General features: G+C 35.0%; 2 protein-coding genes across 4 annotated transcripts in view; one reads left to right on the top strand and one right to left on the bottom strand.

Annotated features, from left to right (window-relative positions):
* The window catches only part of LOC128997875 (pyruvate dehydrogenase E1 component subunit beta, mitochondrial-like), a 45,994-nt gene extending 45,890 nt beyond the window's left edge, over window positions 1-104 (bottom strand). The window contains exon 1 of the mRNA XM_054423652.1: window positions 32-104. Coding sequence (XP_054279627.1) covers window positions 32-64 — 33 coding nt within the window. The 5' untranslated portion in view covers window positions 65-104. The remainder of the gene's footprint in view (window positions 1-31) is intronic.
* A 3,334-nt stretch (window positions 105-3,438) lies between these two features.
* Window positions 3,439-27,933, top strand: part of LOC128997909 (protein diaphanous) — a 44,698-nt gene continuing 20,203 nt past the window's right edge. For all 3 annotated transcript variants that reach the window (XR_008491167.1, XM_054423732.1, XM_054423731.1), the window contains exons 1-13: window positions 3,439-3,573; window positions 13,339-13,391; window positions 14,478-14,639; window positions 15,952-16,053; window positions 16,755-16,951; window positions 17,423-17,732; window positions 18,416-18,535; window positions 19,230-19,477; window positions 21,714-21,844; window positions 22,068-22,219; window positions 22,773-23,090; window positions 26,241-26,383; window positions 27,690-27,795. Coding sequence is in view for 2 of the 3 variants with exons in the window: in XM_054423732.1 (XP_054279707.1) it covers window positions 13,356-13,391; window positions 14,478-14,639; window positions 15,952-16,053; window positions 16,755-16,951; window positions 17,423-17,732; window positions 18,416-18,535; window positions 19,230-19,477; window positions 21,714-21,844; window positions 22,068-22,219; window positions 22,773-23,090; window positions 26,241-26,383; window positions 27,690-27,795 (2,025 nt within the window). In the remaining variant the exon portion in view is untranslated. The remainder of the gene's footprint in view (window positions 3,574-13,338; window positions 13,392-14,477; window positions 14,640-15,951; window positions 16,054-16,754; window positions 16,952-17,422; window positions 17,733-18,415; window positions 18,536-19,229; window positions 19,478-21,713; window positions 21,845-22,067; window positions 22,220-22,772; window positions 23,091-26,240; window positions 26,384-27,689; window positions 27,796-27,933) is intronic.

The following is a 27,933-nucleotide window of genomic DNA, read 5'->3' as shown; positions in this document are numbered from 1 at the left end:
AAAAAATAACAAAATACATCAAATAACCAACCTTCAACATCCTCGATGAACTGAAAGGTGCCATTGCATTAAACAGAAAGACCAACAGCTCACTTCATTCTGCTATTCATTCAGTGGAACCAATCTAGTAGAATAAAATTAAATGAGGTATAATGGTTCAAATTGCATATGACCATTGAATATGTATACGAGAACTTACTTACTTGCATACTTGAAGTTTCCGTCCATGCTCCAGAAGCAGGAATTGTACAGGTCAATAGAACCAATAAAAACTAGCTTAATACCCCCACCGCAGCAAACCGGGTCTGGTTGATTGATAATCAAGCAGTCTGCATTGATTATCAATTAATTTAAATAACATTAGGCTTAACGAGTATCTAGGTTTGCTGCTACAAGGAAACTATTAAAGGGTGGATTTCTTAAGAGCCAGTCACTGATTTTTTTTTAAATAATTTTTGTGGATACTTATTTACATTAATATACCTTATATTATAAGCTTTCTTACACATAACAACATGGATATTTAAAGATTTGCTCAAACGGAGGTGCTGGATGGTAACTTATTTTATCTCTACCACCGAGTATTGCAGGGATGTACATCTTCATTCAGGACCATGACTGGTAGTTTGTTTTTAAAGAATAAATAACAAGTTCTAAGATATAAAGGTTAATAGCAGTAAAAACCTTTAATTTAATAAAAATAGGCATACAATGTTCAAGATCAGCTGAACCATCAATAATTCTAACAGCTTTTTTTTATGTAATATTAACACTTCAATCTTCAATTCTTGAATAATAATTAAAAGCAAAATAAACCATTCGGATATATTCTGGAGTTAAACAGTGTTTCAAACACCCCAATAAGAAAACAACTCTAGAAAGTCTGTATTCCAAGTAAAGCTGTTGGTCAACACATACACCTAAAAACTTTAGTATTGACAGCTGTTTCTATAGCTAAAGATTCATGGTCATAAGGCCTCAAAGAGAATACTATAATTATTTTCAGTTTTATTTTTATTTAAGAGATATAGCCATTAGCTCTATAACTAAACCAAGATGAAGCTTCTTCTATAGAGTTATTTACCAAATTACTTAAATGCAGCAAGTTACTGGAAGTGTTAACAAATGTCGTGTCATCAGCGTAAATAAGGGTTCTACATCGCACATTATGAGATAAATCATTAATACTTAAAAATAACAGAGGGCCCAAAACAGATCATTGGGGAACACCATATTTCAAGTAAACCTCTTGAGACTAAACACCATCAATATACACAACTTGTCTCCTATCCTTTAGGTAAAGATTCGAAAAGTTGCAAGGCAGCGCCCCCGGAACCAAAATGGCTGCCATTTAAAATTTTGTTTCTTAAATAACTCAAAACCGTTAATTTTACCAACATTTTACAATAACTTTTTTAAGGCAATTTAATTACAAATCAAGAGACTTCTTACTTTTTTAGATTGGACGAAAATTAACTGAAATATGACAGTTTTAGTAATACGTGACCTCTGGAGGTCACGTTGTAGTGCATGCCGAGGCATGCGGCTAAAGTCTGCTACAACAATGCAACGGTCTTCGTTCGCTTTGCAAGTTATTTTTAAGCGATTTTAGATTATTTCAAACTAAAATATTACATAATCCCAAATGTGCCTTTTTTTATCAATTATTATCTATTATTATGATGGCTTAAAAATTGTACACCTTTTTACTATCTTTAAAATTCACACAAAACACCCAAAAACTTTTTATATCAGCTGTGGTGAAAGTCAACGTACTTGTTGACAAATCAAATCAAATAATTAAATATTTACATTTTATTGCTGACAAACTTATTAGGTAATTTTATTGTTTAAACATGGCGAATAACTTTAATCTAGAGGCAATTTTTATACTTTTTTACTCTGGGAATTTTTTCTGTGAACCTACTCGTTTAGGAGCTACAGCCTACTTTGAAGAATAAGCTTTCTGTGTCATTATGGCCATTGGCTATTTTTCCAAAGTTTAACACGCTGTAGCTCATAGAGGGCTGTATGTTCACGGTAATTTAATAACCAAATATTAAATAATTTGTTTTATTTGTTATTATACAAATTGTTATTACAGGTTTTAGAATTACATACTAATATACCAATTTTTAAAATGATTACATCTTTAATAACGTAATATAAAATTATCATTTAACCTTTGGGCCATTTTCTTAAAAATAGATTTGGTGTATCTCGTTAAGACTGACAGTAAAATGCCACTGGCACTTAGAAAAAAATCCACAGTTGCATGCGAAAGGGTGGCATATTTAGGACTTGCCCCCCACCCCCCTAGAAAAATGTGTAGTTGATGCCCTGCTCTTATTGGCTGGGTAGTTACGATGTAAAGTGTATTGCAGTATTGCAGTTACGTGCGGCTCCCAACGTTGGAGTTGTATTCTTATTAATTTCAGTCTTTAGTCATTATAGTTTTAAAAATGTATAGTCCATACAATGTGAAGATTTTTATAGAGAAATGCTTAGGTTTAAAATCACTTATCAGTTATCACTCAATGATTAAAATAAAGGGATGCTAGCTAAACAAGCTATTTGATAGTAGTACCCAAGGTAGTACAGTTTTGAAACTAAAAAAATGTAAAAAAGAATAAAAAGCTATCCGTATTGCGAATGGATCAGTTAAAGACCCTAAAATTAAGGTATATTCAATCTGTGGTCACTTTAATATGATAAGAACGATGCTGTGAGTATAAAAATTTACATCTGTTTTTTTCACCGTATTTTATACATTTCCTACAATAATGCCTCGATATAAAAATTTTCGTTTTTAGCTCTCTACACGACAGCTTTAATTCAAATTATACATAATTGTGTTTATAGTGCAAACATTTGAAAAATTAGTTCATCACCAATTTCAAACCCACACGCACATATGAATAATTTGAACGAATTGTGTTTTTTTACCTCTGTATACATCAAATTAAATCGGTCCGTATTTAAGGTATTGTCATGCCACCTACGTTTATTCCCTATCGGGAAACTCACTAATAATAAATTTAACTATATCATAAAAATACAAATACTGATACAACACTAATGAAATAATAATACAATAAATATTAATAATATAATAAATTGGTGTGTATTATACAATTTATTATAATCTATTCACATAGATAGCAGTACAGTAATAACTAGGATTTGTATAAATAAATACTGTAGCCAAATTCAATGGGTTATTATGGTTAAATGTTTATTTTTTTATGGTTGAATCATTAGAATTAGATAAAATATTTATTTTATTACATAGTTACCTTTCTATACAGTTATTAAAATATCAAATTTCAACATCTGTAATGTTGGTAGCAGGGATGATTCTTTATTCTAACTAACGAAAAATGTATGCGATTTGGTCACTCTTTGACAACAATTAATTATTGTTTTTTTTCTTCAAATGTTTAAGGGTTGTTAAGAATTTGGTGAGTTCGTTCGTAGTGTTTTATTGTAACAATAATTTAAAAAGTGTATTTAAACTCCATTGTATTTGTCAAGATCAATCACTGGATTGAATAATACTATCTATTTACTGAGGTAAGCTTTTCTTTTAACGTGCGTCCTAGACCTCAAATTTATAACCTGTTGATTTCCATCATCAAAGCTATGACTTCATAACTATTTTAAAATTCTGCTCATTGATTGAGTTCAAGTAGGCCTATTACCAATTACTGATCGTTGTTAAACAATTTACCAGTTCTTAGCTTGATGTCTCTACATGCTTGTAGGCTATAAAGAGTTGAAACAAGGTCGAATATGTGTTCTATATAATCTAAAGGCTCCCTAATCCAAATAACTGTCAGTTAAGCCTAGGTTAGGCCTATGATAAGGCCTACTAACTGTCAAAGTAGGAGACTCTCTACTTAAACTGAAAAGGCCTTGTTCTCGATTTTAACACTAATTTTTATGAGTTAAGTTACAATACTGTAACAATACAATACAGTAGACTTCCTACCTTTATGTAGCCTATTGTATTGAATGTAGACCATTGTCCATTTATGCCTAGTTTTAATTAATGTGGAGCTAGGTTATAAGTTTTATACACTGAATGACAATTTATCAGGTTTTAGACTATAAGTACCTAGGGTAGGGATGAGCATCGATAAGTTAGTCGATGTGTTTGAAACATCGATGTTTTTACATCGATGGTGGAGTACCGATGTTTTTGTTATATCGACGTTTTCGTCGAACATAGATGTTTATGGCCAATTATTGAAATATCGATGTTTTCATGGCAACTGAATTGTATTAGTTTTCGGTTAATTGGCTATTGAAGTACAGAAAGCAGACAAAAAACATCGATTAGGCCTAGGCCTAACAAGTGGCGGCGATAAGAGCCCGCGGGCCACCCCCGCAAGTTTGTTCACCGGGCCCCCTCCCAATAATCTTAAATTATTTAAAAAATATATCACATGTATTACCGCCTAAACTTGCACTTTAGCTTGGTACGGCATCTCCCGAGGCGTCATCATCGTCTTCCATGATCGCGGTAAAATGAACTATGACATCATCAGATAAAAACATTATCGTCTCCCGCGTTCACGGCCCAATCCCTAATATCTCCCGCCCCGCGACCCGTGGTGACGGGGAAATAATTTTTTTCCGCAATCGCGGCAAAATCCTAATTATATCTCGCTCGCAGGAAAACGTCAATGACGTCTTCCGCAATCCGGCAAAATATTGAATGTCTCCTGCGGCCGCGGAGACATCCTCATCGTCACCCGCTGGGAAATGTTCTCGTCGACATCCGCGATCTCGGCAAAAACGTAGGCCTGATCTTTCAATTTTGTGAGCGTGATCCTTGCGGACATAAAAGCTTTAAGGGTGCGCTCTACCCGTCTGGCGCGCGCAAATGTAAGGGTTTTAGTTCTTCCTGATTGTAGCCCCAATTGTGAACCGATTTAAAAGATCTTGGTGTCATATTTTCCGTCAAATGTTATTGTAGGTTTCCCGTTTTTTTAAATTTTGATAATTTAAAAAATTTTGGGCTCAAAGGTTGGTGAAAAATGTTAAAAGAGGCGTTCTTTATCATGAGTTTTAATACATAAAAATAATTTTTAGAGAAAAAATAAAAAACGGGAGACGTGCAATAGATTCTTAAAAACAAGAACCTGGAATTAGTTTACTAAAAAGTTGAATGATAACTATGTAATCACGCAGACTCGAAAGGCTTGCAAGCGCTCTTCAAGGCGCCGTGCAGTGGCGCGGCCATGCGGCCAACGGCTCAACCTGTCGTCGGCTCTCCCACCACAGCCATCGATCGATATTTCCCCTCCTCTCGGTTGATTCTATTCTATCTTTGCGTCGTCGCCGTTTTTACGCATACTAGTGTCCCTGCTGCTCGAATTCGAGCAATTGCTATATATACAGGCGTTATTTTAATACAAATAACAGTCATAATTTCTGATTACTTTAAAAGATTCTACTCAAAGATTATAACATTTTTAAGATGTACATAAGAGATAGATAGAATCAACATTTCTTATAAATATCTTATCACTTTTCAAAAGCTGATCTTGTTTCTTCTTAACAATATTTCTATTTCTTCACCTTGGTGGTGTTATATAACTTTCCTATGTTTCCATAGTTGAAAATCGGCTCGTTCAATGATTACTAAGAAATGCAGCACAGTGTTGTTAACTCATTTTTCTTTTTCAGTATATCAGGAGTAATGTAAATCAGCTCTCTCGCTTTTTTCCATTGTAATATTTATGCAAACCCAAATTCAAATAGTGAATATTTCATTTCATACTATTAAATTAGCAAAATTATTGACGGTTTACAATTTACATAGGTTTTTCTTCTCATTTTTAATTTCTGACAACAGCTGGAGTTTTATAAAAATTTTTTGTTTCCCATGCTAATCTTATGGAGAAATACAAAACTTTAAAGGGTACCAGGGCCTCACTCTCTAATTATTTCCCTAAAAAGAAAGTTTCCTGCACAACTTCACGTTAGGCTCTTTCCAATGACACCAGAAACATGTAAATCGGTTCAGTAGTTTCGGAGGAGTAATTGTCACAAAAAACCTGCTTGCGTATTAAATAAGTAAATAGATGAGTATACTGTCCTCTTTGTAAACAGTTATACTCAGCCAACGCAACTTGCTTGCACAGATTCAGCTTTAAAACTTTACCAAAATATAAGTTTGTTTATTATCGTCGGGTATGAGATTGTTCTAATAACAACCATAATAAAGAGTTTTTTTTAGAAAACCAGTACCATAGATAAAACATACGTGTTGATTAGTCTATGCCAGTACTCAATAGTACTGTTTTATTAAAACAGCATTTTTAAATTTTTGTAATTAACCCCTCCAAGTTGGGGACTTGAATCTGATACCTCAAATGTTCTAGCTAGACTATTGACCACTCAGCCATTCAACTTCAAGTTAAAAACCACTACAAGTCATAACTCGGGTCTACAAATAAAATACCCTGTCGCAGCAAAACTATTCACAAAGCAAATTTCAACTTGTATGATTAAAGTATTTTTACTAAAACGAGGTGTAAGCCCGTCCTACGTACGGGAGTAGTCAGTTAAAACGGTTTAGGCCTATAATTCAGAACAGCTAGTTTACACGTATAAAGAAAATTTTTATTGCAGCCTACAGTAGAATGAGTAATTATCAATTGAGAAGAGTATAGGCCTAGTTAATGATATCACCTTCCATCGCATACCTACCTCTTCCATAATCAATATTACCACAATACAATTACTCATACTATACACAATTTCCAGTAGGTCTGAGTTGAAACTCCCTAAAATAAAACGAAAACATCCAATAAAATTCACAGTACACATAATTATAACGTTGGTGTCCTGACATCATTAAACGATTCGTCCACACACATCCTTTATGTCAATTTCACTGCACCAATTGCTAAATAAATAAGTTTAAACAACGAAAAGTAAACACAACAACATATTAGTTTGTTTTGTAAACAGCTGAGTCAAAAAAAAGAATATTCATTTGAACAAAAGAACTGGTCACATGTTGAAGGAATTTAAAAAGTAAAAACGCTAGTAAAGCTAGTGACGTAATTAATTGTCTATGTTTATTATCTATCCCGTTATCAGTTCCAATATCCTTGATAATTATACCACCCTCATTGAATCAATGTACATCGTAATTCCCCATATTCATTTATTTAAACTATAAAAAATTCAGCGCCTCCAAATGTAACCACAACTAAACACACGCCAAACAACTTTTTTAGATTTCATAAAAGGATGTTTAGTCTAATTGCAGTATCCTAGGTCAATGATGACGTTGTGTTCAATTTATGGCATTCATCTGTATATCTTTGGATAACACCCGTCTGAGGTTGTGGTGGTAATTAAAAATCGTATTCCTGAGGATTCTTGATCTCCATCTTTATGACATCAATATTTCCGGGCCTAATCCAAACAAAGTTCAAGCATTCAAAAACATTGATTGTAAACAAAAAGCTGCCAAGACGAATTAAAACATGTAAAAATTGTGATTTTCCTACCCTTTCCAAAAAAGATGAGCAGTAAAATAAGTTGCAAATCTTTTTCATTTAACTCGTGTACAGATCCTCGACTTGTACACATCGATGGTGTTACTTTTCTCGGTGGTCCACTAATCTTACCTATTTCTAATAATCAATGACAAAATCAGAGTAAATAACCTCATAGTTCTAATAGGGCATTCTTATTTAACCAGCTGTTAGTTAAAACAAATTATATTGCTCTAAAACAAATCGAATATTACAAAGATTGCTTTAAAAAATAATTTGAACATCCTAGTATTTTACTATGTATATTAAATTAATCTGTCATCCTCTTACAAAAGAATTGAACGTATCAATGATTAGCATTACACATAGTATAAATAAGTCAACCCTCAGTATGTCTTTACATTTTTATCCATGTTTTTATCCAAATGCTGAATTTGTGACACAAAAGCTGAATGTTTACAGCTGTTATGTTAAGCAAATTATTTTATGCCAAAAGCTAGTTTAGAATCTTAGCGTCGGCTGCTAGACTTTTTAAAAATTAAAACTTAATTTCTAAAAAACTGGGACCCTAAACTAAAATTATGGCTTCGACATTCCCTAGTTCTCAAAATTATCTTTCTTTCAACACAAAAAACATGAAAATCCGTCGAGTGGTTGATTCAGAATCGTGAAATAAAAAAACACTGTTTCGTTTTAATATTATAGATAGATACTTCCAGAAATAAAACAAACTTATTCCTATTTAAATAACATTAGATTTAACGAGTGCTTAGGTGTGCTGCTACGGGGAAGGTAAAAAGTGTTTCTTGACCATACGTCAGTATACTGAAATTAATGAATTTGCCAAATTTTATCAACATACAGTGTATCCATAAACAAGTAAATTAAAACGGTTTTAATTTTCTCCATAAGAATAACATGGTAATGTTTAACAACACTTTTTTCAATTTTTTTGTGAGATACCGACTGATTCTGTGCCCATTACGGTGTAGCTACAGATGGAATAGAGTTAAATAATAATGAAAATCTTAAACATCAACAAAAGAAAATAAATAATTATAACAGTTGATTAAAAAAAAACTTAAGATTACTATAATTCAATGTAGTGATACTTTACAAAGTATAACTAAAGTATTTTATTTTTATTCAATAATGACAAACAAGACTCAATATTTAGGAATGTTTTACTTTTTACTGTATAAGCTTATGGGAGCGATAGCGAACGTCACGTTGCTGCCAGTGAGTGTCGGTGGCAGGGCATGATGGAGGTTTGAGCAGAAGCAAAAGATATGCGGACGCGCAAATAACAACCTGGTTGCGCTTGCGCGTGTGTGCGTCGGGAGCTCCGCAGGGCACTGCACTGCCTAGCGGGGAGCGGCAGTCAACTCGCGAACCTCCTAGCTCCTCCCACCCCTTCCCCTCCAACTGGGTTGAACCGACACGGCGCAGTCTGGCGGACACTTCGAACATCGTTCTGAGATTTCCGAGCTGAGGTAGAGCCCACCCTTAATTTTAATTGGGAATTATTGTACCGAGAAAATCGGCTTGAGCTTGATTTTCTGACTTTTTGCTTGATCTCTCCAAGCTTATACCCTACATACAGCCTCTGCTCGTCTCGAAAATCTACATTATATAAAAATCAACAGTTTCCAAAGCAAACCGATTTTGAACCACTCTGATTTGGCCCGAGGCCTATAAGTAAGTAAATTTGTTTACCTGACTCGAAGTAAACAAATCTAAAGTGCGAAGTAAACAAATCTAAAGTGAAGCCTCTTACATGCCTTACTATTAAGCCTCTTAATAGTAAGAAATGAAGTGAAATGAAAATCCTTCTTTAGGGTCAATGAAAGAATGGAATTATTTATTATCTAGTGCATCAGGCACCTAGGTTAATTCGCCGATTTGATCGTAAAAAATTGTCAAGTTCATTAAGTTAAATCAGCGTTGAGGGCCCTCTCTGGTTTACCCCACCGGGGCCTAGGAGGATTAACATTAATGTTTTATCCTCCTAGGCCGGGGACACGTTGGTTCTAAATACGGCCCTATTATAAATAGCCCCTTCACGCAGTCCATGAGGACTGTTGATGCAACCTACATGACTGATGACTATTCTTTTACTTAGGTTGGTAGAGAGTTTATATCGATCGGCCAAATAATAGTGTCAGTTAAGCTGTTGTAAACTACTTGTCCTAGTGCTCTTACTGGGCTTAACAAATTTTCGGCATGAAAAAACGTATGGTAATTTTCATAAATATTGTTATGATAGGGGGCCCGTGTGGCTGAGCCTGTCACACAATTGCGGGCCCGTGTCTCGGTAAAATTTCCGGAAAAATCCCGGTCAGGGCTCACGGGCCCCAATAGTGCGGGCCCGCTGTCGCGGCCACTGGGCCTAACATCGATGTTTTTGCGTCGATGTTATCACATTGATGGTTGACCTATCGATGCTCATCCCTAACCTAGGGCACAAAACATAGGCCTATGTTACTTACCAGATCTTTGTTTAGGTCTGTTGTTTTTTAAAACTAAACTTAATAGCATAGGCCTATAGCCTATCACTAATCTCGTATAGGCGTACAAACTTTTAAATACTAGACTAAACTTATTTGTGCCCCTACAATTGGTGAGGGGTAATTAGGCTACTGTCACAATTGGCAAATTAAACTTAAATGCTGCGATAAAGGGGATTTAAAAACATCCATTTTAGACAGCCCTAAGCTAACCTGAACCTTTAAGTTAAAATCTTGAAAATAAAAACAAAATAAAATCAGACCGCCAGCAACAGCAGAACAAATTCATTTGTGAGCGTTTTCAAGTTGCGGCGACATAAGAAATATAACTTTTGCTATCTTACTAATGATAACTTAAGTACCTTACGGCTATCGGCCTATTTAGAGACAATTCGTCCTGCCACACCCAGTTTTATCACTGTTTATCTCGTTTAGTTTTGTTTTGACAGTAGTACTGTGCTGTTCACACAGATATTTCCTTAAAAAAGGCAAACCTGCATTGATCTCTATGGGATATAGGTAGGCCTAACCCAAAAAAATAGAAACAGTAAACTTAGCCTATCTTATGATGCAATATGAACCTGACACCTCATGTCCTTTTTCAAACTTCTTAGTAAGTTCACAAAGATAGATTCTTCCCTCGAAGGGCGTTCCAGATGTACGTTGAAGTCGCCACACACAATCAGTCTTGAGTTGAGCTTACTAAGGTAGTCGAGACACAAATCAAGCTGTGTAATAAATGTTTCAAAGGGACCATCAGGTGACCTATACACGGACAGCAAGGTTGTCGAGATGTCAACTACTTCCACAGCGGTTGCCTCAAAAGCAAGTTCAATGCAAAAAATGTTCAAATCAATATATTTACAAGTAAAATTGGATGCTGCATAGATAGCCACACCACCATTTCTATGGTCCTCACGGAAATAAGCACTAACTTGTCGTAGGGAAGCTAAGTTCATATAGTAAGTTGATTCTTCAGCGTTCAACCAATGCTCCGAGATACACAGAATGTCACAGTTGTTTTCCTCCACAAAGAGGGACAAGAGCTCAGCTTTAGTTCTAAGACATTGAACGTTTAAAGCAGCTATATTTACAGTCACTGGTTTTATAACAGGCTTATTTACACTAACAGGCTTTTTAGCACCAACTTGCAATGGCCTAGGCGTAGTCGCTGGCAGGTTTAGGTTAGGCCTAATTGAGATGTTGGATTGGGGAGTAGGCCTAGATGAACCTAAAACCACAGTCTCCTTTACCACTATTTCACCACAGTTCGATAAAAGGTTCTGCCTAAAAAAGAAGACTTTTCACTATTTTCACGCCTGGATGGAAGGTAGGCTCTTACTAATATTCCAGCAGGCCATAGGTTTGGGTCACGGATTTTGGAATCAAGGTCCGCAGGAACACACACTTTAAATGATTTGTAGTCTTTAAATCGGGTCTTGAGCTAATAACACTCACTGTCGGTTATGCCATTGTCGTTTAGCGGGCAAGAAAGCGCTTCGCTTGAAGCGTTGGAACTGACTCTAGAGACAAAGAACAGGGATTTTCTGCGAGCTGCTTTCAGTTTATTTAAGACACCACTTCCAACTATGACGTCATTGTATTTTGATTTTGACTTGCTGGTGTGAACATCGGTGTTGTTTGACTTGGTTTTAAGGACATCAGAATAGCTTTTCGGTCATTTGGAAATATTCTATGCTTTACTTGTGTTGAGATAAGAGGTAGGCTACTATTTTCGTTTAAAAATTGGGATGGTGAAGATTTCAGTATCAGCCCCTCGTCCGTTCTCTTTGTGGAAACACTGTGAGTACACAATCTAGGTTCACTTACAATGTCCAGAATTTCCCCGTCTTCTATTTCTTCGATCATCAAGATCTTCAACAGTTTGTTTTTAACACTCATAATGAGAGCATTAAATAGGCCTAGCCATAATGAGAGCTTTAAATAGCCTACATTACATTTTAACACAGTCAGCAACCAACTGTTGAACTTAATAGAGGCGTTCTTGGGCAATGGGTTGTAAAGCAATCCCTTGGCGTTCCCCGTTCTGCGATGATCTTTTCAGACGTGTCTTGAACAGTGCATCTTTATTAATAAAATTCCCAAATCCTCTCCAACTTACTTATGTCTAGAATTGGACCTGGTTTCAGTATGTCTAGTACTGGATCAACATCCAGTATTGACAAAAGTCTCGTACCCCTCTAAGGTAAAAAAGTTGAGATTTAGACAATCCTTATTTATGTTAGATGTGTTTTCACAGTTAGGACTACTGACGATTAATTTAAAATGTATTAATACTTAAGCCTACAGAGCTTAGGCCTACCGGTACCAAAAAAGTTGTCTAATTCCTAATAATTTACTTATTACAGGCCTACTCATAGACCAACATGACCCCTTTCAAATGGCTGTTAATTGTTCTTGGTCAAGTTCTGCAGAATTAATTTAGACATATCCATCAATCACTTTTGGTCTGGCCTACATTCTGATATCAGTATTAAAAACACACATGTTTTAGAAACTCTTGTATAAAAGTGAAAAATGTAGGCCAGTGGTTTCCAAACTGTAGGTAGCTACCCACCAGTAAGTTGTGAGAGCAATTTAAAACAGTAGCCTATTCTCAATTGAACAGTGATACATAGGCTAAACATTATTAGCTTCAAATTTGTTAAAAACCTGAATGTTTGGAAAAACCATTATTTCTGTTTTTGCGGCTCCGGTATTAATTAATTATTACTACAGTAGAGTCCCGCAAACTCGGCACTCGATGACCCGGCAGTCTGGATAACTCGGCCATCACCTGGCTCATAAAATTAGTGATTTTTTTAGTCCGAGTTAAACATGGGCTCAAGTCAAATAATTCGCAACTCGTACTAAGGATTTTTTGTACAATATCTGATGACTTAATACTGACTTGTAATATAAATATAAATAAATAAGGCGGCTAAAAGGAATAAAAATTGTATTGTTCTTATTTTTAACCCTAGTTCCCGATAACCCGGCATTTCACAAACTCGGCACCCTTCCAGTCCACATTACGCCGAGTTTGCAGGACTCTACTGTATTGAAATAATTTGAAATTGTGGGTCGTGAGAAAAACCAGGTTTGTCCACAGATTAACAGTTTATATTGAAAAATCAGGTGGGTCTGCAGATTATAGTAGGTAACTGCTGATAAAGACCATCTTTGATATTAGTTTGATGAAATGTGAATGGTCAGTCCCAAAACTGTTAAATTACCTATTCGAGTAAACTTAGCATGGTTTTATATCGTTTGAAATAATAATTCTTACATGATTTGTTTATTTGTTTCAGGACCCAATGGTGTTAACATGGCTAATCAACAGAAACCAAAGTCAGGAAGTTTTGTAAGTATTACGAACCATGTTTAATCACATTAAAACTCGATAAGGTATTAAAAAACCTTCAGTTCAATTTCTCTCGGCCGAAGTCTGATTAAGTCACAGTTGAAAATAAATAAAAAAAACCTAACTGTTGGGTGTTTTTAGTATGGGGTGGGTTGAATGTCAGGTGACTCAACCATGCATGACGTGTTTATCCAGTTGAATTCCCCCCCCCCCAAAAAAAAAAAAAAATACGGTACTCCTGTTTCTTTCTATCCACACCTAAATGTATTCAATTTTAAACAGTAGTTAGGATTTAAAATAATATGTAGATACATTCAGTTATTATTATTTATGTAATTATAATTGTTCATAATATTAAAAAAACACCAATCCCTATCACTATTGAGCTGGTATTTGTTGTTATCAGCACTTTCAAAGTATAACTATCTTGGTAAGTTAGAAGCATAAAATTGCTGTAACGAAAGCACAATAAAGCTGTGTTACTTCTATTGTTTGTTTATCAGACTGAATTTACTACTCGTAACTGTAATGGTAGGTTTAATGTAATCTTTGTTGATTGTTTCTAAGCCTAAGAACAATATTCATAGTGTTTACAAAATTAATTCTCAATGTTGTAAGCCACATAGCATATGATATTATTAAATGTTAGTAAATATATCTTAGAGGACTAGAAAACTTATTAAAAAACAAATTTCCTTTAAAAAAGCAAGTTATTCATTGAAAAAAACAGTAAAAAAAGATAATCAAAGAAATAATTGTTGAAATCTTACGACTGGTTTTAGCACTTTTTAATTAATCTAACACAATCCCTAATCTTTTTTAAATATAAGAATCTGAAATCTTCTTTTTCTATAGGAAATTCTTTTGATCTACTGATTAGACTAGTTAAATATTTTTATTTTGTATGTTGATTTTTGTGGGTGCCCTTGACCTATTATAAAAATTAAGAGTAGGTAGCTCAAAGGAACCTGCCTATAGTACCGTACTCATTGTAATATTTGTTTTGGTGAGAATGCTGTAGATTAATGGTAATATTTTCAAACGGTGTGCTCAAAAACAGATATTGATGAGGTTTTTCACCCACAGTTCGACACTTTCTTGGGTCGCAAGAAGCCAGGTTCAGCTAGGGCTGGAGGACAACTCTCCCGTCCTCATTCTGACTCCGATTTCAATGAGTTGGACGAACAAGTTGAGTCCATCGAGCATCTGGATGAGGATGCTCTCAACGAAAGGTTCGAGAGGATGCTGGTATGTATGGTTATAATTTAATTTGTTGATAAAATCCAATTCGTTAACAATCCTTGTTTGCCTGTTGAATAAAGATTTTTTGTCATTACAATACAAAGACCATTTTATGACATCTTTAAATAACGTCCAATGTGTATAAACCTGCATATAAAAAACTTATAAAGGAACCTTGGAATTGGCTCGTAAATCAACCAGTGACCTCAATCAAGGAACATTATGATCTAAAGAGATAATGGAAAACCAAAGAAACTACCTAAATAATTATTGTAAAGCAAGAACAATTTTCCTCATTGTAGTATGAATAGCTTCCGGATTGCAAAAAATAACTAATAATAATGGTTTAAATACCTGATTCTGGCAGGTTTAGACTCAACTCCCGCATTAATAACACCTCGTCCGATCGACGTGTTTACGATTTTATTTTATCGGCCGTATGAGTGTGCACGCTATGTGTTTGTGTTCGTCTATGTGTATATGTCTAAAAATGTTTTCATTACAAGTATTATATCTGTGGTTGATTTGGTTGGTTTCTGGGAGGTCGTTTCGTTTTTAGCTGAATGAATTTAGTTTAGTGATTCCAAAATGTACAATCCTGTTAGGGTGTGGATTTTTAAATTTCGAAAAAGGTTTTTGCATGAAGTACGTGGAATACGGATAATGCGTTTTTGTAACCTGAACATTGATTTGACTCCGTTAGCCTGAGATAAGATTATACCTTAGGTACCTCAATACTGATTCTACATAAGCATGATAAACCATTTTCAGAGTTTCATTAGGAACACAGTCCCATAAGTGCAGAAATACAATTGACATGGATCTAAGTTTATCTTTTAATTGATTCAGATGTACATCCCATTTAAGTGATTCATCTATGTAAACACCTAGAAATTTATGAGACGTTGCCAATTTAAGGGATTCAATTTTATTACCATTGATCCTGACAGACAATTTTATTGTTTGCCTTTTTTCAAGATTAAGTTTTAATCCATTGTTCAAGAACCAACCCTCCATGCTATGAACCACATTTTCAACCATACCACATTATTATTTTTTATCAAGGCTGTAGTATCATTCGCAAAAAGAATTAGTTCCTGATCAATAGCTTTAGGGATGTCATTAATGTAAATTAGAAAGAACAATTGGTAACCGGGGCTCGGGTAACCGGGAGAGTACTTTCTTCAGCACAAATTACTGAATACAGGTGTAGCAATACTGCACAACATTTAGCTATAATTACACTCGGTGATATAAAGTGTTTTAATTTAAACCTTTAATAAATGTAAGATACAGATATATTTTTCTTCATTTTTAGGACGACAGAAACTTGACTGAAGAAATGAAGGAGCCTCTACGTAAGCAAGTTCTTCAGAACAAGAAAAGCATGTTAATCAACCACTACCGAGGTTCTGCCAATGTGAGTACTTTCAGCAAATTTACTTATTACCCTAAATATTTAACTTCTCCAAAAATATATTTCCTTCCATTGAATCAAACAATTTAATATCGACTTGCTACATTTTTACGCTATGACTATTGGATCCCAAGATCCCTATGACACAAGATATTCTTACGAATATACTAATTTATGTAGATCGCATGTTCATGGATGAATATATCCCTATAGGCCTATAATTTGTCATATTCCTTCTAACCCAAGTAGGCCTACTCATTGAGTATAGTAGGCTTATTATTTAAGTGGAGTGGGCCTAAGTATAAGTTTATTTTTATTTTGAAACCATTTACGTGTATACCAATTCTTTAAGGCAGTTTGAAACTCTTAAATATGCGTGTTTGCTTTTTACTGTATTCTCCCTTTAATGTGTAATCAGTGAATGTAATCAATTTTGTAAAATTGAAAATTACATAGGCCTAAGCGGTTTCAAATTTCAAACATTTAAATTTTACAGTTGTCGATTATGATATTAAACTGAGTTGTTAGTCCAATTTAAAACTTCTATGTATACTAAGTAATTTATTACGGTACTTTAGGTGCCAAGTTACAAAATCACTGAATACTGTTGCGTACTCAATGCTTTATTTATGTTTGTTTGTAAAGCCAACATTGATGTCTAACGATAAAATTGTACTTCAACTTAGTGTTTGTTTCTTTTTCAGGAAAATAGATCAAAATTCGACAAACCTAACGAATACATTCAGTACCTGGATCAGCCGGATCTAAGCATCAACAAAATCCACAACTGCTTGGAGTCCCTAAGGATTGCACTGACCAATAATCCGCTCAGCTGGCTTGAGGAGTTCGGAACTGAGGGGCTCAAGAAAGTCTTGTCCACGCTCAACCTTTGTTACCGCAAGTCAGTTGATTTGTTTTTATATATCCTTTTAGTTTTTTACACTTTGTGTATTTAGGCTTGTTTTTCATAATTTGTACAAGCCCCAAAGATTAAGTATTCATATAACCATGTCGGTTTCATAATTTTTTCTCTTATGTTATGCAACAAAAAGTTATCACCCCAAAGTTTAGTACCTAGTTATCTGTGTGACTCCTAGATTGCACATTTCAGGTACAGATACATAGTTTGATGTTAATGATGGTTTGGTGATATGACCTTGGGTACCTATGAGGGGAAGAGATTAAAACAAGTGGCTAAAACTTGCTTTTCTTGATTACCACAAAGTAAGTAGTTTGTAATACATATTTTTTGGCCTCAGTAAAGAAACTGTATTATTAGCCTATGCCATTAATTGAGATTACTATGTTACTTGAAGAATATCTCCTACCTCTACTTAATAAACAAGCAAGTAACAACCTCTGTGTTTTTTAGTGACTACAAATATGACAAGATCCAATGTGAATGCCTCAAGTGCCTGCGAGCTATAATGAACAACACTGCCGGGATGAAGCAAGTTTTCAGTCAGAAGGAAGCCCTCACGATTGTAGCTCAGTCTCTAGATGCCAACAAGTCAGCGGTGATGTTGGAGGCTGTACGAGTGTTGGCGGCCGTGTGTTTGGTGCCTCCCGACGGACATGAGCGGGTACTAGAAGCTATCACCATGAGCGGAGAGATGAGAAGACAAACCAACCGCTTCCAGCCCATTGTTGATGCTTTGATCAAGGGCAATGTTCAGCTAAGGGTAAGCAATAAACATACAGTACACAGCTTAATGTAACAGTATACAGTCAAAACAACATTTTTATGGAAGACACTAAAGTCTTTACAACATTTTATTCAACTTGGTGTGTTCCATGTTTTGGTACACATTCACATTTTTATAAAATTATGAATTGTTTTATTATGAGGTCATATCTAACCCTTTGAACTCTGTGAATTGACACTAATTTATTTATGCCTATTTTCCATCATGATGATAACATTATCGTTTTGTGTTCATAAGATTTTGAAAACAAATCAACAACACACACACACCATAAGGATAAGAAAAAGTAACAAAATGCCTGAGATTTTATGTCCAGTCCATCCCTTTCAATTTCCACCAGAGCCATCCACTCATTTATCACACTTGCAAAACTAATAACATTTGGTCAACCAATAGTCCAACTGTAGCAGTTCTATACTAGACCCCCAGGTTATAGCTTATTGCCGTTTTTTTTAAATATTGAATTTTATTGGTTTTTATCAATGTGTTCACTATTACCAAAGTGTTATGCAATGTAACTGGAACGTCTATATTTGTTTATTTGTTAACATTTTTGGGTTTATTGTGTCTCAGTAAAAGCCATTAGCATATTGTACAGAATATATGAGGTACATTTGCACAGTATTGTTCAAATTTTGATTTTATATTCCTATGTTCAGATTGTGTGCCTGCAATTCATCAACGCCATTGTCACCACTCCAGATGGCCCCGATGAGTTGGAATTCCGCCTTCATTTGAGAAATGAAATCATGAGGGCAGGCCTTATGGACATTTTGGATGTAAGTAACTTTTCTCTAAATGTTTCTTATTTTATGTAGGTACTTGTAAGATTTATTCGTCAAAGAATTTAAGGTTAGAATTAAATGACAGAAAATAATTTTTATCCCTCAATAGTTTGTTAGCAAGTAGGCTAATGAAAATTACTGATAAAATATCAAATGAAATAACTCAAACTGTAACATGTATGTAAGGGCTATGTGGTAAACGTGTATCGTCATATTATTTACACTATTGTGAAGATGGTTAGTTGATGTACTCATGGACTTCTCCTAATAGTTTCTTCTGGTGGGCTTTGATACTTGAATCAACTTCAACAAACTTTACTAGACCTTTATCATGAGTGATGATAAGCCTATTCAATAAATTTTGGTTTGCTGATTTTTATAATTCAGATATTGGATATTGATTGTCTTATGTTTTGAATTTTTACTAAAGCTTATATTTCATATGATGTCGGTCAAATTAGTTTGTCTAAATGTTTATATAGATATTTGGTTTTCAAATTCAGTTAAATGGTCCTTACCATGAATTTGAAACTAGATAGTGTGTGATTCTTTCACCACCCTTTACTTAAATCGTGATTTGAATTTTCAAAAATAATGTATTTTTGATTTAAATGATTTTAATCTACTTGTATTTTAAACATCTTATATCTGAGTTTCTAATTAAAATAAAATCCTTGTTTACTTTCAGACTTTAGAGAAAGAAACTGAGCAGGGAGGGGATGAACAGTTGGGTGTCCAGTTAAAAGTATTCATAGATCACAAAGAGGAAGACTACTACGAACTTCTACAGAGGTTTGACAACGTGCGGCTTGATGTTGATGATGTCAACGATTGCTTCGAGGTTGTCAAAAACCTTGTGATGGACTCCCCAGCCGAACCATACTTGCTGTCTATTCTACAACACTTGCTCTTCATAAGAGATGATGCACTCATTAGGTTAGATTGTTTTTTTTTTATAAATTAATAAGTAGGTATTTTAGTATATGCCTTTGTGCTGTTTTGCATCATTAACATGTTTGCGTTGCATATATGCGACACCACGGCCATTGCCACAGACATACAATTCAATTACACATAGACCGGCTGTCCCTTAGTTAGTACACCCAGACCACGGGCGAAAACCTGTTAAACAGTGACCATTTACTTTGTAATACGCTGCAGTCGTGTTTGTAAATAATATATTCTTGTTTTTTTTTTTTTTTTTTATAACCTATTTTAATGTCGCATATTTGCAACGCCTTGTATAAAGCACAGAAAACAGTTAACATTTTTTTTTTAAATAGACCAAACGCCGCATGTATGTAACAGTTTATTTTTGTTTATGTTTTTAGGTTAAAGTAAGTAAGAAAAAAATTGATTTTTCAAGAAAAATGGATTTTTTAAGAACATTTTATAATTGAACAAATATAAAAGCTACATAGCATAAAGCAGCATACATACAGCATACAGACATATAGTGATGCATCAAAGTAAAAAACAGTTCCAACTATCACACGACGTCACCAATCACCATATCCACAGACCAAGCGACGCAGTTGTGGGACAGACATCCCTGTAGACCACTGCAGAAAATTCAGGGCTTTTAAATAGCTGTTACAAAGATATAAGCGTTTTGATTACATTAGGACATCTACGCAAATATGCAGCGTCATTCTATTTTAATGTGACTAGCTGTCGCATGACGACAGTCCATGGGTAGAAACCGGCTGTCGCATATGTGCGTCGCTGGTCCATATGAATGAAAAATTTTGTACTATTGCGGTAGCGAACGTGTTAAGTCTATTAAATTACTCTTAAATTTTATCTCAAAACCTTTTTGATCATGTGCCTTACTCCTTTGTTTGACGTTCATTATTGGTGATGGTGACTTAATGTTGTTCAAAGGTTTATTGCGGACATTTTCCATCACGATGGTAAAAAACAATACACAACGTTTCGGGATCTGGAATCTGATCCCTTCCTCAGGTGAAAAAAACTTAACTAACACATTACAACTAACAATACACAAACACCCAACCTATGTTGGAATACACTACAGAAAGTAGCAGTCAAAAATTATGAACTATATAGCAGTCAAGTCATGATACAACATGCAAATAATATCCAATCACAAAACACGAAGTCTATAACATTTTCTAAATCGATAACCTCTACAGAGGAGAGACTCGTGTAAAAATGCTTTCCGGGTGTGGGGATTGCTCACTGTACCCTGTCTCTACGTCTTGGATGTGGCCATGTACTGTAAGTATGAATGCTCACTAGTGCAGGGCCGAGATGTCCATGATTATGATACTAGGGGCAGAGACAATTACCGAACTCAACAACATAGAAGTGTAGCGTTTGAGTGTTTGCCTTCGCAGATTGGCATCACAATCCTCAACAAACTCCCTGTTGGCATCAATCAAGCTGAAACAAAAAACAAATTCAAATCTCGGCTAAAACGCCTTTTGGTGTCCAATGTGCTGTACTCTGTTGACGATTTCATGAACAACCGCTAGATATCTAAATTTTAGGAAATGTCGCAAAAATAAATTCAAGCACTGGTGTTTAGTAAATAGAAATTTAGTTTCAATTTTATTGTTTAATAACACTTATTGTGACAAAATGCAAGATTTAACATGGATTTTTTCACAAACATTATTTATTGACGTACTTATCAATGTACTTTGTTGACTGCAATATAAGAATTATTATTATTATTATAAAAGGTGTAAGGTAAACAGCTCACACAATGGAACACTAATCGCACAGTTCGCAATGACTCCTCCAGTGAGACTGAGTGTTTTTTTTTTACTTCTACTCTCTGTAGTGTACTCCAACTTAGGTTGGGCGTTTGTGTATTGTTAGTTGTAGTGTGTTAGTTAAGTTTTTTTTTCACCTGAGGACGGGATCAGATTCCAAATCAAAACCCTTGTGTATTGTTTTTTACCATCGTGATGGAAAATGTCCGCAATAAACCTCTGAACAACATGTGCCTTATATTGTTAAGTTGTTTAGGCAGGTTAAAAAGTTATTATGTTTAGTACAGGAGCCAGTAAATTTTTTTATTTTTTTTTTCTAGGTTTGTTAATTTTTTTGTACAACCTTATGTGAATACCGACTTTTCATTTAAATTGATTTAAACTAATGTGAATATCAAAATTTTTTTTATTACCAATTAAAATTTTTTCAGGCCGGCCTACTACAAGCTGATAGAAGAGTGTGTATCACAAATAGTTCTTCACCGGGGTGGATGTGATCCAGATTTTACCATGACACGAAGATTCAACATCGATGTTCAACCTCTCATTGACAATCTAGTCGGTATGTTACATTCAAATACAACATTTATATCAGTAACTTACTGCCAACAAAAATAACAAGTAATGTTATTGTAGACTTTCATATAGTATAATTTTTATTTTACCTCTGATTTATCTCTTTGAGCAAATCCTTGACGTCTGCTCTTTTATTTTATGTTTATTTGTTTAAATGTCCCTCCAAAATCTAATATGAAATTCTTACTTTTAATACTCTTCTGTTATAGAAAAATCCAGAGGCGAATCAGAGAGACGTTTAGAAGAGATGGAGCGGAAACTTGAAGAAGCATTGTTGATGAGGCAAGAAGCTGAGGCCAAGCAAGTTTTGGCTGAGAAAGCTCTTCAAGATTACATGGCTGGTGGTGGAGATATGGGCAAGGTAAGTTTTGTGACACAGGAAAAGTATTGAAAGCACATCCCGCCAACTCTATTAGAGTGTTTGTTGCTCGTAACCAACAGAAATGCAGCTAGATGGTTTTGAGAATCCATGTATGTTGTATGTAGACTGAGTTGTTTTGTGATGTCAACTTTTTTGATTGACACTACCAACAACAGCTGTTCACCTAATTTAATAGTTTACTTGGAGAAATCTCCTTCCACTGGAATTTGTCTTGTTTCAGACGAGTATTAGTTCTTTCTAGGTAATCTGTAGGAGTCGCAGGGCTGTTACTCAGGCAGGATGTACCTTAAAAAACAAAACAGAACAGATAACAGTGTATCAGGACTAAACATTCAAATTGAAATGTTTATATTTAAAGACTCTATTGTCACAGTCTTATCAAATCTGAACCACTCATTTTATCTCACTTATCTAATAAAGCAATTCATATTTTTTGATTTATATCATGATTGAAATGATATGTTATTTTAATAAAACCATTGTTTTTTTATGTATATTAATATTTTTGTTTAATTTGCCTTGTTGTTTCCAGGGAAGTCTTCCTCCTCCACCCCCTGGTCTGACTCTGGGTCCAAGACCTCCCCCACCTCCTCCAATGCCTGGTGGAGGTGGACCGCCACCCCCTCCTCCACCACCTTTTCCTAATGCCAGAGGTCCTCCACCCCCACCTATGCCAGGGATGGGACCTCCACCACCTCCTCCACCACCTGGTATGGGACCACCACCTCCCCCGATGATGGGTGGGTTCATGGCACCCCCACGCATCAATGACCCTGATGTCCTTCCACACGGGTTGAAGCCTAAGAAGAAATGGCAAATAGAAGGGTTGAAGAGAGCCAACTGGAATACTGTGCGTATATTTATTTAACCCATTAAGGAAGTAGTATACTTGATTCCAAACAGCCCTTCAGGAGGCAGTTAAAATCAGCTGTTTTGCAGGCCATTGGTAAAACTTTTGTAAAACAGTTATTAATAGTGATAAACTAATAATTTTTTTTATTTTGTAAAAAAATTTCTGTTCTTTAAGAAAAGTATATAGTTATTGAGCATATGAAAAAATAAAATTGTATAAAAAAAATCATATTAAAAATAAAAAATAAAAATTTTAAATTTCAAAAGCAAAGTGAAATAAAAATTATTTTGAACCGTATAAACCATCAAAACTATATATTTTCTGAAACTTCATTTTATTTTTTATGTGGAAACAAAAAATTACCCTTATATCTATAAAAATAAACATGCAATAAAAAGTTTTGTGATTACTTACAATTCCGCATTTTGATGCGATTTCAGCAACATTTTGTTCGTCATGGAAAATTACATTGAAATAAAACTTATAAAAACTGGGTTCATTATTGCAGTCACTAAGTTCTATTTACACTATATACATGTTCAACTACAGGATTTTAGTAGTTTAGCTTGGTGTGAAATGCCACAAAACATTTCTCAAGATGCAGCGGAACTTTACACCGTTCGTACATCCATGCAGTCTCAGACCTCTTCTTGTTTGCTGTACATACTTTACAAGCTCTTGTTGGATGAAGTTTATTTTCTGTGGGTGGGACCTTCATAGGAAAATGTGCCCACTGCTTTGACTGAAGGCGCAATGGGGACGGATTAATTGGGGCTTTTCCAGGCGACGTCTTGGCTGGAATCGTAACTGAGGTCAAAATCTGTTCGACTAGGTTTAGTCAAAAGTCAGTGAAATGCATCTTTTTTATCTTTTTGATTTTCTTGAAAATGCAGAATGCATTGTAGAATGTAGAGTGTCATATCAAGAAGATAAAAAAAATCTTATAGGCCTTCACAGTTCTCCTCATTATAGGAAAGGTCAACAAGACCTGATCCTGTCGATCTACGACCAACATACCTTGGTTATAGTCGATGACACATTTAGGTTTTTTTATTTCTACTTGTTGGTCTCCTTCATTCACAATTTTGGATACTTCCATATCAATGTCTTCGTGTACAGTTGATATCATATGTACATGTTTGCGATAGCTCCATTTCACAGCAAGGACGCCCCGACCAGATCGTTTGATCGCTTCCCCCTTTGGCAGCTCAACATGCTTGAATACTTGTGGCATACATCTCCTTATCAATAAAGCAGTACCCACAGCATGTGTATCCTTTTCAATAAGCTTAGTATACAGGAGGGGGGAGGAATACCAATTATCAAGGTAGACAACATACCCCATTCCCCAAAAAGGCTGCAGCAAATCAAGTGTGACAGCTTCACTAGCCAATGTGTCGTCAACTTTGTCATCCCCAACATATATTTTGAATGTGCAGCAGTACTCAGAGGAAGACTCACATACTTTATAAATTTTAACTCCGAATCGGGCCCTTTTCATGGGATTAAATTGGATTATACCGAGCCTGCTTCTCATTTTTAGAAGGGTTTCATCTAGGGCGATATTTCTTTCAGGTTCAAGCATGTGTAGAAACTTGGTCTCCAAATATCTTATAACGGGTCTCAGTTTTTTCAACTTATCATTCTGGATGTCACTTTCAGTGTTTTCATCGTAAAAATGAAGAAATCGAGATATGATTGTGAATCTCTCAAATGACATTGTGTTGGTAAATATAGGTGTCTCTAATATTTGTCTGTGGGACCAATAGTGTTTGAGTTCTGGCTTCTTCACCTGACCCATATTCACATAGAGCGCAAAATACACTTTTAGCTCATCCCTAGTAACATCTACCCACTTTTTATCAGTCTTCAACATCTTCCTACCAGGGGTTCCCAACAGTTTTCTAGCGTAGTCATTGGTTTCTGTAACTACCATATCCCAGAATTCATTCCCCACAAACTGCATAAATGTATCTAATTCTGTTGGGTTCTCACCTAAGCTACGTAGTGTGTGTACATTTATTCCAGGTACACCGCGGAATTCAATTTGTTTAGGGGCATTTTTTACATCTAACCAAGGCCAATCGCTATCAACGATCTTTGGTTTCTTACCTTTACCTTTTTTGGGGTTTTTTGAAGTTTTTTTATTGTTGGGCCTACATTTGCCCTTTTGGGGTGTTTTTGATTTCTTAGGCCTACCAGGTTTTTGTTTTTTGGTAACCAGAGAATTGTTTGTAGGTTTAATTTTTTTGTTAGGTTTTTCCGAATTTGGAAGCTTTATTTTCCTTTTACTAGATACATTTTTTGTAGTAGGCCTATTAGCCTCAATATTAGGAACAGAAGTACTACTACAAGGCATAAACATAGGCATAGGCTCCATAGTACTAGTGCTAGGCCTAGGCTCCATAGTAGAAGTGCTAGGCCTGGGCTCCATACCAGTGCTTGTACTTGGAACCATATCCACTTCATTAGTAGGATTATTATTAGTTAGGCCTACCTTACTGTTCTCATACTGATCAAACTCCTCTTCAAGTTCATCAAATAATCTCGGTGATAGCCGAGATTTGTAATTAGAAGCACTAGGCCTAAATTCAAGGAAGTCCACAGGCCGTTCATTTTTGTCACTGTGATGAACGATTATGTCCACAACACTTTCGTCACTGCACGTTTCAGAGTCGAACTCATAATCACTGTCTAAATACTGATCTACCTCAGAAGAATGTAAATTTTCACGATCCATAATCAAAACATAACCAAAACAAACACTCGGTAAACGGTGGGCGGTTTTGACTGCCGTCAAACGTCAATACGAACAGATGACGCTTTACAATAATTGAAATAAGAAATCAACAGGATGGCCAACAGACCAAAACAATATGTTATTCGTCAGTTCAGACATTCGCGAAGGACATGGCAACACCATATGTCGGAAAAACTTAGAACTACGTCAATAATTACGACGCAACGCACACATCGAGTCGGACTTGTGTGTGGGCGTCCAGTCCACCCGGGGTGGCATCGAGTCAGACTCGTGTGTCTTCCTCAATGGGTTAAATACATGTTATTTTGGGTATTTACTAAAAACAAAACCATTTAAATCGTTTTAATACCATTATCAAGAAATTTATTGGTGAATTTCAATTTCAGATAAAACCACAGAAACTGTCTGAAAAATCGTTCTGGGTAAAAGTTCAGGAAGAAAAACTAGCATCACCAGACATTCTAGACGGATTAACAGCGAAATTCTCTTCAAAACCTCCTGTCAGGAAGGTTGATGATGTGATTGACAAGTAAGTGTAGCCGAGAGCCTAAAGCCAATGAATAGCAGTATCCAACTGAAATACTAAACCATTGTTCTACTTATTGATTTTATTAAGCTAGATTCAGATTTAAACAAAATGCTACTTGAACTATAACTTATTGAGAAGTGTCTTTTATTCTACCGCCTCACTCATCATCACTTTACAGATAATTGAAAAGCATCTGAAAAAAATGAAAACAATATATGTAGCATCAGTATTTTGTTTGTTAATCATTCTTAACAATTTGTTAAAAGTTTTCAATATTTTCTCTGAAAATAAAAACATCCAAAGGACACGCAACATCAACACGCTCCTGTATTGCGAGTATTGCAGAGACCTTCTGAAGGTGTTTTTTAACTGTGTACATCTCAAAAATCGGTAAAATCTGTTTATCGGGTACCTAATTCGTTTATTCATTATGACCCTGGTCCCGCCTATACTGGATATAAAAGGTTTTGCCGTATCTGTTTTTTTATCATACAGTTACTTGTGCTGTGTATGTTACAGTTTCACATTAAAGATGTCTTGTTTTATTTTATATTTTCGTATTTAAGATTTTCATAACCATTCAAGTTCCTGTAGGCTTTTGTTATTTTGTACACTATTTTTGTATCAAACAATAATTAGTTTTATACTTAAAAAACTGTGGGGATCCACCTTATTGTGTTTTTATTTTATCCTGTTGAGTGTTAGCTTGGCATCATTTAATAATACTGTATTTAAAGTTTTCCAAGACAATTTAAGATGTGTTAAGCATGTTTTGAGTTATTGTTCTCCATAATAACACTGCCTTAACATTTTCCATCAAAGTACCAATTATTGATCATTTTGTATTCACTATGCATTGTTATCAAAACATATACTTTACAAATCTTTGACTTCCTAATGTGGTACCACACCGTAACCCTAACCTCAAAATCTAAAAAACCTCCATGTTATCCGAGATTCTCAATAACCCAGATAGTCTATATCCGAACAACCTCAGATAATCAAGAGTGTTCAAAGCGAATATTCAAAGGATGATTCAAAGTTTTATTTTAAAAACCAACTCTTAGAACAACAACTCAGTTTTTATTTCTTAACTATCTTTGGAAATAATAAAAATATTCTGAAGTTAGAATATTTGATGATATTAGGATTAGGAGGAATATTAGAGATGTGTTGCTAGCCTAGTGGTTAGTGTCTCGGACTTAAGTGTGGGAGGGAGAGGTTCAATTGATAGAAGCATCAGTTAACACACAATCACATATGTTTTAATATTGGTTTTAACAAATTGTGTATGTGATTTTTTTAGAGGTGGTACATTGAAAAAAGTTAAAGCCTTGAAAGTATTAGAAGCCAAAGCTGCTCAAAACCTGTCCATTGTTCTTGGTGGAAGTTTAAAATACCTCAATTATGCAGTAAGTATACATTAGTTAAAATATCAGTAAGAAAAGTTACTAGATTGTAAATAGATAAGCTAGTTACCAGCAGGGTGTCCACCGGTCACTGAAATCACGGAAGTCACAAAATTCACTGATTTGAATAGAGAGTTACGG

This window comes from Macrosteles quadrilineatus, unplaced genomic scaffold (genome assembly GCF_028750875.1).
Source record: "Macrosteles quadrilineatus isolate MER2022 unplaced genomic scaffold, UCM_ALF_1.0 Scaffold_7__1_contigs__length_78375512, whole genome shotgun sequence".
NCBI classification, from domain to species: Eukaryota; Metazoa; Arthropoda; class Insecta; order Hemiptera; family Cicadellidae; genus Macrosteles; species Macrosteles quadrilineatus.
The sequence above is the reverse complement of the archived record's forward strand: the minus strand, read 5'-3'. Positions and strand labels throughout refer to the sequence as shown.